The sequence below is a fragment of the Leptosomus discolor genome, chromosome 1, assembly GCF_034619465.1.
Source record: "Leptosomus discolor isolate bLepDis1 chromosome 1, bLepDis1.hap2, whole genome shotgun sequence".
Classification (NCBI taxonomy): domain Eukaryota; kingdom Metazoa; phylum Chordata; class Aves; order Leptosomiformes; family Leptosomidae; genus Leptosomus; species Leptosomus discolor.
In genome coordinates this window covers 142,935,838-142,950,594 of record NC_141391.1, presented here as the reverse complement: position 1 = coordinate 142,950,594, position 14,757 = coordinate 142,935,838, and the positions used below count along the sequence as shown (strand labels likewise).

The following is a 14,757-nucleotide window of genomic DNA, read 5'->3' as shown; positions in this document are numbered from 1 at the left end:
AAGCACAAGAACTCATAAAATTAAATAATAAGGGTTTACTGCTACTCTTCAGCAATACGCTTTCTAAAATTAACTGAAGTACTTTTCAAACTTTGCCATCTCTTCTTTCTAACTGCCTTAAACCCTTTGTTTAGCAAAGTTTATACAGTTTAACCAAAGCTTTTAAGCCTTTGGCTAAAAGAGAAAAATATTTTTTCACGCAAAATCTCCCTCTTCTGATTAGTTGAAACTGTTTTATGTACTAAGTGACATAACAGAAACTTGATCAGTAAATTCACGTAACAGCAGTACTAATACAGAAAGGTGTAACTTAGAAAGGATATGCAGAAGAAAAAGAGGGAGAAGACACCATGCAACTGCTCAGATGTGTAAGCCAGAGACAGTAACCTGCTGAATGCCTAATTAAAAGAATAATGTTTCACTGGAAAATGCAGAAGTAGGAGATAAATATTAATAATGATCCCAAAATCATCATTTTTTGTATGGAAATAGGAAAAAACAGAAAAAAACAGCAGAATATTAAGGTGTTAGACTTAAAGAAAACAGATTGTTAAGAAAAAGCCTATGGAAAGCAAGTTTGGGTGAAATTTCTTAAAGAAACAACATTAAGGACAAAGCACAAATGAAGAAAGATAAGAGGTAAGCATTCGGGGGATTGGAACAAAAGTAGAAATTGCTTAGGGAAGTTGCATGTTTCTACACTGGGTTGGTCAACTTAGGGAAGCAATCTCAGTTACTGGTAGTCAATCTTTGAAAAAACACGGGAAAACAGGAAAGATTCCGAAGGAGTTGACAAAGGAAAACATCCTCTTCTAAAAAGGAGATTGAGAACAATACAGCAGTCAACATAACTTCCATTTACAAGACTGTTGTGCAACAAACTTATTTGTAAGTATGTAAAAATTCAAGTTGAATTTAATAACCAAACCAAAATGCTGCTATTTCTTCTCTGACAGCACAGCATGTCTTATCTCGACTTCAACTGTACCTCAGGGCTAGGTCAGATCTTGGCTTCAGTGTGACTTTTGACAGTGACATGATTTTTGGCATGATATTTTCATAAACCATCTAAGGAAACACGGTCACAGGAAGATGCCTGTAAGCTAGGTTTGCAAGCTGTTGGACAGCCATCTTTCCACAGCTGTCAATGTTTCCCTGTCAAATCAGACACATATTGATGAGGAATATGATCTGGCCTTTTCAGTGATTTTTATTAATGGCTTGTAAGAAAGAAATAAAACATTTGCAGATTATACCAAGATGGAAAAGTTGCAAGAAGTATGGAAGATGAAAGCAGCATTCAAAGGAATTCTTAAAAACAAGAGAAGGAAAAATAAAAATATCCCCAAGATGTGAGCCAGTAAGGACAGACAATAGCTTCCAAGCCTAAGAAGCTTCAATGTGCAAAGCAAATACTCGTGAGTACATACAGCATTTGCATTTCCTCCAACTTGCATGCATCTCAGCTGAAACCAAGACCAATTGGAATCCAGTTCTGTAGATCTAAATAGAAGGAAACATTTTTAATGTTATCTCCAAAGCCATTTAAAAATCTCTCTACTTTTTTTTTTGTAAAGCATTTCTGTTCCCCCCCTTTTTTTTTTGTAAAGTGAAAAACGTGTCCACAGGAAAAACAAAAATCTGCAACAATATACAATGTGCAAAACAAATTAATAAAGCCATATAGAACTACCACAGTTTTTCAAACTGTAAAAGCTTGAAAAAAATACACCCTCTGGCTCACAAGTTTTCCCTTTTAAAAAGCATCAATAAGACACATTTTCAGGAATCACATTTGAATCTGTCGACAGCAGATGGCAATCACATGTAATGGACAAAGTGAAAATTCAAATGTCATCGCAACAAAAATTTGGGGCTCTGAGTATGAGGAGAATTGATTCTGTGATCATTAGGAATGGATTCTTGAGAGGTCTCTTGTAATGCTCTTGTATACAGTGAAAATGCAGCAGAGGAAGAATTTTTGTTGATGGAAAACAGCTGCTTTTATCTGCAATCCATTCTTGCATGCATTGCCCTCGCTCACTTCAAGCAGAACCTTACATTTCAAATATGTAATTATTTACGAGGCCAAAAAGGCCCACAGGCCATCAGTTAGGATACTCACCTGAAATGTGACAAGCTCAGGGTGCAGATTTACTGCACCAAATGACTAACTGAGCTAAACAGCTGCCAAAAGGGGTAGCCCTTTACACTACCCCAGTACTAGCACTCAGGTGACCCCACTGTGAACTACTTCAGGAAGCAAAGCTGGCAAAATGCTACTTAGTTCTCTGAACTGGCTTGCTGGGGGTCAGATTATCTTTATGATCTATACACACTAACACTGTTGAAGATAATAAACTAATATTTGCTTCCGTCTTGATTTGGAGGAATAATAAAACACTTCAACGTGCTTACTCCGTTCTTCATTTTCATCATCTTCAATGCAGAAACAGACCTGCCAACAAATGTGCACTACTAACACAACAAGCAGGTAATGGGAATGGGTGCATGGTACAAATTCTGCTGAATCCTTCCTATTTACCTAATTCCCAAGCAGCTATCAGCTACATCAAAGCCAATACAAACATTAAAAAGTGCTGAATCGCTAGTTGCGCGAAGAAGGGGTTTTCCTCTCCGAGCAGGTATCTGAATAAACAAACAAAACCATTAAAAGACGCAATTTTACTATAAAAATATAAAAACTACTTACCGAATGAAACTCAAATGAACACCAAGCGATCGATGGGTCCCCGAACAATCAATACAGAGAAAAACTCCGTATGTTATGCTTGCCCAGCTAGGGTTCTTTGCTCCACAGTCAAAACACACCTTAAAGAAAACAAAGATCAGTAACAGGACTTGAGCAGAACCACATCTTATAGTTGTATTATAGGTCACACAGTGATCAAACTTAATTAACACATCCTTACAGCATTTGTTGACATGACAACTTCATGTTATCCTAATTTTATAAATATAAAGAGGTGTTACACAATCTGCCCACACTTGTGTGTCTTTGCCCTAACTACACAGGACTACCTGCCTTCCCAGTTTCTGACTATAATCGGTGTACCCAGAGACCACAAGTTGAGAAACCGGGTCAGAGAATCCACGTCAGTCTAGTTCGAACACATGTTTAACACCATACTTCCAGCACTGCTGAAATACAAAAGCGTTTAAGAAACATTCTCCCAAGAGCAGGCTCCATTCATGACATACCGCGAGTGTACTCTCCTCAGCAAGTACATGCGACTGCGGTTATCAGCAGCACTAATGACATCATTGTCTACTTTCCTATATAGAACCCTTGACCCTTAGAACAAGGCTCTGAAATCTCGCTGTGTGAAGAAAGCATTCACGCTGTGTACTGCCTAGCCTAGCACTCTCTGCCAGACATGACTATTTGTATGATGTATCACACATGTATTGCTGTATCAACCTTTTAACTGTCCATAACACAGATGGGTTAAAAAGCAAATATGCCCATAATTACTGCATAGACAAACCCAAGAACCTCTTATCCTCTACCGCCACATTAGACTCCTAACATTCAACCAAAACTACAAGAGGTATCTGTGTCTACACCTCATACTTTGCCGGTCTGCAGACCACAACTTTCAAGCCTTGTTTCAGTTATTCTGAGTTTTGTACTTCTTTGGCCAAGAAAAGCAAGAACAAAAGATTTATCTGACACGAATCAATTTTCAAATGCAAGGAAGAACACAAATTCAAACAGAAAGAGCTATTCCTAGTTAATGCCACGTGCACATGTTTATTCCTGTATGAAAGCCTCTCATTATCTGATCAATGCTTTTTCAGTGTATCTGTAAAGGCTGCAAAGAAGTACTTTACAGCAAAAGCATCCATCTATAGGTACAGCCAGCGGCATCTACTAAGAAATAACTCCACAGAGATGCAAGCTTTTACACACAAATTGATGGAGCTCTAATCTGCAATTTTATCCTTAACATCCTCCTTTAAATCTAATGCATCCTCAGATAGCAAGAAAGTTCTAGCTATTTGCAGAAAGAAAACAAAAGTTTCTTCCTAGTCAGCTGGGGACATACGGTACAGCCTACACACAGGCCACAATGCTTCCAGCACCTCCTCATCAAGCTGGAAAAATAAAACCTTAAGAAGTCTCCTCGCTAGAAACTCCATTCATACAACTCAATAAAGATTTTTGTCTCCACTTTTTTGTACATGTCCCATAAACAAGACCTGAGTTGGTACTCATGTCAGTTCACTTATCAGTCACCCAAATTAATTTCAAGTATACGCCCAGGAGCAGTTTGAGGCTAAACTCCTCATTTTAGTGTGGGTCTGTTTAAGCTTGTATGGTCCAAATTTATCAGGCACAAGCAAAGCTCACCAGCAGATCCAGCATTAGCTCTTCTGACACATGAACATTTTAAGTCTGAGCTCCAGTCACGCTAGTGACTGGTAACACAAACAGAAAGCATGGGGGTCACAGTTTCTGCGTGTCCGGGTCCCCTCTTTCTCTCTCAAGAGACATAACATTTATTAATGTTAAGTCATTTATGCATCCCACTGTTGTATATAGAAATGGGGTCATTCACTGACATATAGCAGAAAGAAGAAATAAGATAAAAGCTACACAGAACGAGTGACAAAAGGAGCGGTTAGAGGCAGTCCCTGAAACAAGCACAGGCAGAAGAATGATATACAGGGAGTTAGGGAAAAAGAAGAACGAGTAACACTTCATGTATGCCATATTCTAAGAAAACACACGGCCTCAGAAGTCAGAACTCATTCTCTTTGTCCCAGTTCTCTCCATTCTTTGAAGTAGTTCCTTAAAAAACAACATGAGCCTCATCTTCATTTTAAATTGGTTATTTTCTTACAAGTCCAAAAGGAGGATGGGGACAACAAAACAGGAGAAGATTCTGCTTGAAACCAAAGCTAACAGAACAGCCCTGGTCTAACTTCTAAAACAGAAGAGCAGAGCAGACTTACAGTCATAAGTTTTGTGGAAATTCCCTGGAGTACAAATGGGGAACAAGAATCTCGAGAATCAGTGGGTGGTTAAAAAAAAAAAATTCGATGTTTAAAGAAGTTCAGTTATAAACATCCCTAAAGATTCTCCTCCCCTTCCCAGCACAATTATAAACACTTAATTTTGACGTCGTTAAAGTCAGTTGCATTCACTTTGGAAGCTAGCTGCCCCAAAGCAGTATAGCTCCTATCTTCACTCATGCAGGACTCCCTATCAGCTATTTACCAGACACCTGTGAAAATTATTCATATGCGTAAAAACTGTAGCTTTTAGGATCGTGATATAAAGAAGGAACATGTAATTTTTTTGCAAAAGGAACGTTAAAACTGCCATTTCCATCACGTTATGCAACAGAAAAAGCAGCATGTTGCATTAACACTTACGACTCATTTTGCTTAGTTTTCTCAATTTTTAAAGTGCTTCCCACCATATAAATTGTAACAACTGGGGGGGAAAAAAAGTTAAAACCTATTTCAAAGCCACCTTATGAAATAATTTCCACTTAAAAAACAGATAAAGTGTATTTTCTGTACTGATTTCAGTACAACTGAGACATCAAAATCATTATAAGAACCAATTTGAAGGTTATGCTCACATAAGCTATTGCTTTTAAAACACATTTGCAATCTTTTTGCTTAAGTTGTGTTAAAGCATTTCAGGACAGGCTAGATTCAGTAACAGTTACTTTGGGGAAAAAAAAAAAAAAAAAAGAGCAAAACGCCTAATCAAGTTGTTTGTACCTGAGCAAATACAAACACTCAGGTATAATCCACAACAAGCAGTCATTAAATCATACAACATCCACCTTGCACAAGATGCCTACATTAATAAATAAATACATAATATATAGTTACTGGATATGTAAATGTAATAATATATAGCCTATAGAAATGTTAGTTTTGGCACTTCAGAAAAGGCGAGCAGGTTCAGCAAGCTTATCCCTGAGGCCACAGTTACACAGACACTTCCAACCTCCCACGTAGCGGGCTTCCTGCCACAGGGTAGCTCCGCATCTCCTCGTGCTTGCCATTCCTAGTGTGTAAGGCTACCGTACAGCTGCCTCAATGCTAAACCAGTTAAAACTCAGGAGGCAGTTTCACGCTTGGCCAAAGGTGATCCAAATCCAAGCAGCTACTCTCTTAGTTACCAGGCACTGTATCCAGAACAGGCTTTCCTTCTTCTCTTGCATCAGCAATAATAATCACACTTGATCTTACTGGAAACCAGCACTGCACTGCTTTGACTCAGAGCAAAGGTAGGTCCAACTCACATCACAGCCACATGACCAGTAATGCTAATATAGGGGAGGGAACAGGAGTGTTTGCCACAGGAAGAAGACGGGACTGCCCATTTTGGTCTTAAAATGACTTAAGTGAGACATGATATACCACCCTCTACTTTGGGGCAAAACCCCCCACTCTCCAACACACACCCACAATGCACACTGGAGTAACAAAACTTTATAACCGATAAACCACCACCACACACGCATACTTAGTTTTCAGCCAGTTCAGATCCTTGATCTGGGTGTCCAAGTGGATACGTGAATACTACCATCAACAAAACAAAAGAACCAGAGAGAAGAGAATGAAAACCCAACAGTTTCAGAGGAATAGATCTATGCCAGATTAAGAAAGATTATATAGCACAGCCTCAGGGTGCAAGGCTTCAAAACAGGTGAGAGTTACAAACAAGTTAATGATACCAGGTAGCTTAAGGACTACGAACATTTCTATATGTACAAAATACATCTTATTTAATAATTGTAACGTGTTTGTTAAGTGTCGTCAGGTGGCTCTGTATTATGTAATACCCAAAGAGATACCAAGAACACAAATAAAGCTATTTCTCATGCTATACAAAGGAAACTAAGATCAAATTACAGACAGGTTTCAAGACAATTATTGAAATATCAGTTTAAGCACAGAAATTAAACCGCACATTTATTTAAATCAGAATTATATTCCTAAACTCTCATGCACCAAGAACTACTGCAAAGCACCTGGCACGGTTTAAGTGTACACGCCTGTTTATAGTAGGCAGTCAGTAAGCCCAGATGCTGCACAGAAGAGATACCAGTTCTTCCCAAACTGTATACATAAACACCACAGTTAAAGCATATTACTAAGCTTTTAATACAGAACTTTTCCGATCTTTGCAATTTCCCATGACTGTCTTTCCTAACAGAAAAGTCCCACAAATAAAAGGGGCAAACAGCCTAAGAACACAAGAGAAAGGAAACAAAACAAGATGTAATCGAACACAAAAGGATAAACTGATGGCAGCAACAACATTTACTTAAGAAAACTAGTCAGACACATGGGCATGGGAGAGCTGAGATCTAGGCTGCGAATGTTTCCCACTCTCCTTCCTCTTTGTCATTACAGGTCAACAAGACCGGGCTTCACTGCAATGCTAATGTGAGATCTCTGCATCTGAGCTACTTCTTTCAAACTAACCCAGCCTGAATGGCAGCACGCATTGTGTCAATATTGCTTTGTCAACACTGGCACTAAACTATGTAGCACCTGACGTGACTGCAAGCAGAGACAGACATCCCTGAGCAACCACAGGTACCACAACCTTACTAAGTCCAACACAGTAACAATGAGCTCGGAACTGTCTGAGGCACCCCATCCTCAGGTTTTCCATCCTCACCAGCTATGGGCTGTACCTTCCGATTCTCTCATTATCCCAGTACAGAAAAAGCATCACGACAGCATTATAGAACTACTCAATCTCTTAGACACAGTGCCAGTGAATTTCAGAAGCCTGTAAATGATCTTTTCTCTCACTCTCCCTTTTAGGACTAGGAACTTTTCCTTGATGAACTTTTTACCCCATTGCAAAGGCAAGTTTTAGGAATGCTCGTGCCAAGAACTAACTGGCAAGTGTTAATCTTCGAGTTCTGCTTTCTGAGAAACTAGACACCTGTCCATTGCCTGCACAGTCCTAATGATTTGTGCTCAAAGTGGGGAAGTCAGTTTTGGACCAAAGACAGACCTCCAGACTCATATTCTGAGAAAACAAAGCCAGGGTGTTTCTTCCTAATGCTAATCCAGTGTTTCCTAGTGTATTTTTCAGGTATCTTCACAGCATGTATCAGAGCAACAATACAATGGAGCAGACTGGCACTGAACAGCAGCACAGGAACACATAACTGTGGATGGTGGTTCTGCCCAACACTTCTGCCATGTCACCTTGCAGCCTGAGGCACCTTTCCCGGCTCACTGCTAGCCACCACACACCTTCACACGTAATGGATGCTAAAAAACCAACTGGGCTTAACAACACTGAAAACGTAAAAGTCGCCAATGGACGAGGCCAATGTGACGAGAAAACATCAAACTTTTATCATCACAGAAGTGGCTGTGCCACAACAGGCTTTGATTAAAAAAAAAAAAAACCAAAAAAAACCCACCAAAATCACAACCACAAAAAACAAACGAAAAAGAAAAACAAAAAGAAAAACACATTCAGCACTCTACGTTGTTACTGTTTTGGACCGTGCTTTTTATTTTTAGCTGAGCTGGCCCTCCTTCCAGCAATTCTCAGACACCTGGTACCCGGGAGGAGCTGCACCTCCCTACCTAAGGGCCTCACCCTGAGCGCCCAGCGGACCCACCTGCGGGCCGCCCCACAGGGCCGCCCGAGCTGCCCAGCCGAGAAGGGTTTCCCCCACCTCTGCGACGGTCGCCCCCGGGTGCCGCTGCCCGCCGGGGGCCCGCCCGGCTCTTCCCTCCTCCCGCAGGGACCCCCCGGCAGCGGGCAGCCGGGCCGGGGCGCCGGGGGCTCGGCGGGCCGCGGGCACTCCCCCTCCCCCGCCCCGCCGGCAGTGCGACGTGTCACAACGGCGGAGCGCAGCCGCTGCCTTCCTCCACCCCCCGGCCCCGGCGCCCTTACCTTGTTGGTAGGGACGGAGCGGAGCCGCTTGAAGATGGCGGCAATGTCCTGCTTGCTGGGCTCGCACATGGCGCCGGGCGGCAGGTGGGCGCGAGGCGGGAGGGCTGCGCGAAGGAGAGGAGCCGCCGCCGCCGCCGCCGCCGCCACCGCCCGCTCGCACCGCCGGGACACCCCGCGCCGCCGCGGGACGCTCCGCCCCGCCCGGGAGGCGGCCGCGCAGGGGGGCGCGGCTTGCGGTCGCCGGCGTGGCGCGAGGGGGCGACGCTCCCTCGCCCGCCGCCTCCCGGTTGCGCTGGAGACGAGCGGCCCTGCTGCGTCAGCGCCTTCCTTTGGGCACGCTACCCGGCGCGGCGCGGGGGGGTGAGGCGGCCGGTGTTCCGCCGTGGGAGGGCTCCGGCACGGGAGGTGGAGGGGCGGGCACGGCCCGGCACGGAGCGGCAGCGGGGAGAGTGGGGCCCAGGAGGAAAACCCGCGGAAGGACAGCAGCGCCTGCGCCCCCCGCTGGGTTTGGGGAAAAACGAAGCGGGCCCATTGCCCTCGAGACACGGGTGATAGAGCACTGTGGTGTGCCGGGGCCTAGACTTGTTTCTGCTCTCGGACTCAACAAGGAGGCTTCAAGCGTTGTGTAGAAATGTTACCCAAAACCATTGTTCCTTTCGTCACAGCCGGGGACGAATGAGTCTGTGCCGAACCAGCAGAGCAAAAAGAGGACAGGTTTTACTCTCTTTCGAAAGCAGCACGTTCAGATCATAAATCTGAAATCATAAAGCCTCTCAGAACAGGAAATGGAACACTAGAAACACAAGCAGGAACTGTGGAAGTTACCGGCGTCCCTGCTTCAGAACCCCCCAGTGCCTGAACCAGGCTGCACTGAATGCGGCTGCATGCGGAGACCTTCTCTCTCCCTCGCACTCCTCCTTGCAGGAGGGTTATCGCTTGGGGCATGAAGCTCAGGAAAGGCGGAGATGCCAGACTGATGAACCCTTCTGCTGGATGCCGCAGAGGTCCTGCGGGAGCCGCTCACTCCAGCCCTTCATGGCCAGCACTGCACTAAAGGTACCGAGTCCTTAAGGGTGGCCCTCACAAAACAGTGCAAAGACAACTTTGTGGCTCTACAGAACTCAGCTCAGCAGCGATAAGATGATCCGTAACAGGATCTTCAGAGCATGACACATTAGCGCTCTTCTTCATCAGAGACCATCAAGGCTCACAAGGCTGTATCCCCTTCTCCCTCGCTCTTCTGAGACAGGCAGGTAAGACTATCCATAAGTGGAACAACCAGAGTTAAGAATTTTTCTATAATTCTATAGTTTTCTTTCAGAAAAGTCTAGTTTGGAAGGTACCTCTGGAGATCATCTGCTCTAACCTTCTGTTAAAAACAGGGCCACAGATTGAGTTATCCAAGGCCCAAAATAGCCATGTTCAAGGCTTTGTATGAAAATGCAGCTTCGGCCCCTCGGCCTCAACTCTGCATCACCTTCAGTACCTCAAGTACAAGAGGTTCACCATCTCCCATAGATGCTAACAACCCCCAGTCCTTGCCAGTCAGCGGGGAAGTCGTTCAGGGTGATGGGACCTGTTACTGCCTCGCTTCTGGCCGTGCTGCATGAGGCAGTCACGCCATGAGCAGAGTCTTGAGCCCTGGTTCAGGGATTTCTGCTGGAGCATACGCAGCGTGCAGTCCCTGTGCTGGGCCCTCAGCACTGCAGCGAAGGCATGCCCTGTGCCCGCAGTGCCGTTCTGATCACCAGGAGTCAGTCGCTGCTTACCCTGACAAGCAGCTGAACACATGAATGTTTTACTCCGATTTTCAGAGTTTGGACATTTGCTGGCAGCACGGCAGCAACCTTTCTACTCCAGACTAACTTTGTTCAGTTCACAGGTAGGGGACCTGATCAAAGTATAGGATAGCCATCCAACAATCCAGCTGTATGCATATAGCCAAGTAACATGGGGACTAGACTTAAAACATCGGAGCCTGTAGAAGCCTAAGTTGTGGCTTAGTCCAACCAACAAATACAGTCGCCCCCCTTCGCAATCACGTGGGATCAGGAATGGCTAGCAAGAGACCTCCCTTACAAGTGAAATTTACATCTCAGGAAGACTTTTTGCTCATGTCATCATAGGTGCTCCCTACAGCGCACTCCCTTCCAGAGATACTTGCTAAATCCCACCTGACTGCATGGGGATTGCCATCCGGGCCTACAGCCTGCTGGCCTTACAGGAAGAAAAGGTTGCCAAATTTCCACAAAGGAAAGAGAGTCCATTACGTCAGCTTTACAAGTACTATTTAAAAAAAAAAAAAAAAAAAAGGCGCTACAACCTTGCCAGTTAATTGGAGCAATTAACACCAGAAAAACAAGGTCATCCTTGTCTGTCTGTCTGTCATGATCCTAGAAAAGGATGATCTTATTTATTATCCCATACTTCCATGCTTTCCCAGCTGCACTGGTGCTTCCCCGGGCAGCACATGAAGGCAGCTAGTTCCTGCCACTGCAGCAACCCGGGAGACCCAAAGTACGTCTTTGGGAAGCACAGGCTAGTAACACCACAGGGGGGCTAGTTCTTCCGCCTTCTGCTGGCCTCCTGTTTCGGAGGAAGTGGTACTCCTCTGCCCCCCAAGCTGGGATATCAAAAAGCTGCTAGCTGTTCAGAGCCACCTTGCGCACACAGCTCACAAATCTCCATCCAGGAAACAAGAAGTGTACCGGCCCTTGACAGCGTCCGGGGACACACTCTGCGCTCTCCCTACCTGGTCTCACACAGCGCCTCTGTCCTAAGGCCGTACTTTGCAATTCAACTATGTGGATGTGCACACTCAACAAATTCCTGCTGCAGACTGCAAGCTCAGCTGATTGCTAGGAGATGAGTTCTAGACAAGATAGAAGATGCTTATGAAGCTGAGGGAGGTAAGCAGGCCCTGGAGGCAATCTTAGGGCAGCCTCTAGGTTGTGGGAGAAAGGTAATATAGCGAATGGAGGTAACAGTAGAAGGAAGGGATGAGCTGGCCCATCTCCATCAGGGAAAAGGCAGTGCTCGTAATTCACTGGCTGCTCTGCACATTGAGTAAATAAAAAAAAAACCCAAACAAACAAAACCAACCCAGAACACTTACCTTCGAGGGTGTCTGTAGATTGCGCACTGGAGTGTCATCTGCTTTGGTGAGGAGATGTTACGTGCAATGCAAGTCCTTACTCAGCCCCAGCAGCAGACCAGCAGTGTGAGCAAGACTGACTCCCCTGGTCTGACACTACTTATGTCCTATGTCCTCTGTCCTCAGCAGATCATCTTCTTGACAAAAAACTGTCCGAAGACCACAGATTCCTTCCCTGGTCCCATTATCCACATCATGTTGTGCTGTCATTTTCTTTGTCCATGAGAAAGAATGCTGATTTTTTCAAGAAATTTTGGAAACAGCCTCCATATCCTGTTCTCCCCCTAATGGTGACCTTGCCCAACCCCAGGGGAGAAGCAAACTAGAGTCTAAACAATGGAAACCACTGGAATAAGCCCCAAAAGGTGATGGATGTTTCCAGGGAATAAAGGTGGGCCTCATGTTCTTCAGTAAGTTTGTGGTTTGAATGGGTTGCAGGAAGAGGGAAGGCACAGAGAGAGAATAGCAGCAGTGGTGGGAAAGTAGACCACAACTGCTGCTTTGCCAGTTATGCCTCAGCGTAGTAATATCATGTCTTGCTAGTGGTTTCCAAGAATGTCCAAAATACATGTATTTGTATTCCCAGTGCCCACAGAACCATTTAAAAATTGCTTCCATGCCAGCTGGTCTGACAAAAATATACATGGAGGAGGACTGCTACATGCGCACCCTCAGAAACAAATGCCTGGCAAGCACAGCATTCCCTAGAAGGGCTGAGTGTATTATAAGCCCTCTAATTGGGTGCAAATGCAGAGCAATTCACTGCCAGCATGCCAGAGTATGACAGACAAAGCCCTCAGCATCCTGCTCCTAGTTCAGTGTTGATCCCACTTTGAGCAGATTGGACTGGAGATGTTTTGAGGCCACTCCGCCCTGAAAGCTTCTGTGCTAATACCACCTTCTCTGCATAGCCAGGCTAGGCCTGAAATGGATGGGTTTTCCCTGTAATACTTTGTTGACACCCAATTTTTGGGTGCCAGAGCTACTCTGTGAGCTGATGCAGCATAGGCAAAGCTACCTGTTCCAACGCTTTTTCCTACTCTCACCCATCCAACCACTGCAACAAAAGTCTCAGGCTCCTGGATCTTGCCGGACAGTCCCGCCGAGACAAAGAAGGATAACTGATCAGGATGATCTCGAGAACTATCTGTTCTCTAGGTCTTTGACTGATTTGATAACCAGAGCTAGGCACTTGCATCTGCGTGGAGTTGTGTGGAACTACAGGTTCAGTGGCCACCTACTGTCTCACAGCTTCAAAATACTTGCTGCCGTTCCCAACCTTCCAAGTTTTTAGTTCTGTAAAATCCCGTTAGTGCTGTTCTCCAGTTATTATCAAGCCTCCTGTTGTTTGCTTTCACCTCACACTGCTGCTGAGAAATGACGGAATATAGGTAGAGTCCCAGGTCATGCTCGCTAGATCTTCGTTACCCTCCCACTGCCAAAGGTTCCTTTAGAGCCAGAGTTACATATAAATTGTGCTTGATGCCCTTTGGAAAACTTGGTCACACTGAGAAAAATTTGTCCCTGAGCAGAGCTATGTTGTGCACAATGAAAATATGTTGCCTCATGACAGTTGTAGCTCAAGAAGTTTCAGGCCAGTCTCCCTCTGCAAATGATTATCCTCAAGGACACAACATATCCCAGACACGTATCATTCCAGTACAAATAATCCATACAGAAAATCTCTCCTCTAGAACAGAATGATCAAGCATCCAACTGCCTACTCCTACCATATGGAAATGAAGTTCAGTAAATACATTAAAAACCAGCTGAAACCAGTTCAACGCATCAATAATGCATTTTTATTTAGTACTGATGCATTGTTTGTACTGATAACATCAAGAAGCCTAACCACTTCAAACAGGGGAGGTTTCTTGGAGCTTTCCACTCTTGAAAGTGGACTACATCTCAACAACATGGCCCATCCAGTACAATGCCAAAAAGTTACTACAGTGGGATTTACAGACGGCCCCTCTGCACACTCAATACTTGGTTGTGCTTAGGTAAGCCATTTGTATTGGCAGTGCAAGGGACTTGCAAAGCTACAGCTAGAGGTCGCATCGCATTGCAACACCCACATACATTTGCCTCGTTATAGCATCTCATCTACGCCAGGGCAATCGAATTTCAGTTTTCTGCATAGCAATTCTAGAAATATCTATCATTAATAGTGCTTCACAACTGATATGGGTGTTTACTTCACAGGGTCATGCAGAAAAGTGATCTAGCTGAGGTGATAGGTGACAGATTTTCAAAAAGTTCTTGCTAATGTCCCTCATAAAAGCTGAAGCAAACTGCCATGAAATAAAGGAAATGATCATTTAATAAACCAGTTTCTGACTACAGTAATAAAAAGCAGGACGTTAACAGTGTCCTCCCCAGAGGGATTCATGCTTGGACGTGTACATTTGACTATTTATCTAAAAAAAAAAAGTGAGTGGAAAGGTGGCAATTTACTGATATTAAATTACTTATGACCACAGAAGTGGAAAACAGCTGCAAAAGGATCTTGCACAGGACTGATTGACCAGATAAAGTCACAAGGGAATAGCAAAGTCAAATCCAAAATAAAAATACAGTCTCAACCCCTCTAATGGGGTCAGAACTAGCAACTGCTAAGGAAAAGCATTACTGGCTCTCTTTGGAACTGATCACAGGTTCTCCTTGCTGAACTACTTCA

At 44.4% G+C, this 14,757-nt stretch overlaps 1 protein-coding gene across 1 annotated transcript in view; it reads right to left on the bottom strand.

Annotated features, from left to right (window-relative positions):
• Positions 1-9,015, bottom strand: part of ARFGAP3 (ARF GTPase activating protein 3) — a 35,278-nt gene extending 26,263 nt beyond the window's left edge. Inside the window, exons 1-3 of the mRNA XM_086478993.1 lie at positions 8,924-9,015; positions 2,714-2,832; positions 1,431-1,503 (exon numbers count right to left, since the gene is read on the bottom strand). Coding sequence (XP_086335119.1) covers positions 1,431-1,503; positions 2,714-2,832; positions 8,924-8,992 — 261 coding nt within the window. The 5' untranslated portion in view covers positions 8,993-9,015. The remainder of the gene's footprint in view (positions 1-1,430; positions 1,504-2,713; positions 2,833-8,923) is intronic.
• Positions 9,016-14,757: the final 5,742 nt, after the last annotated feature.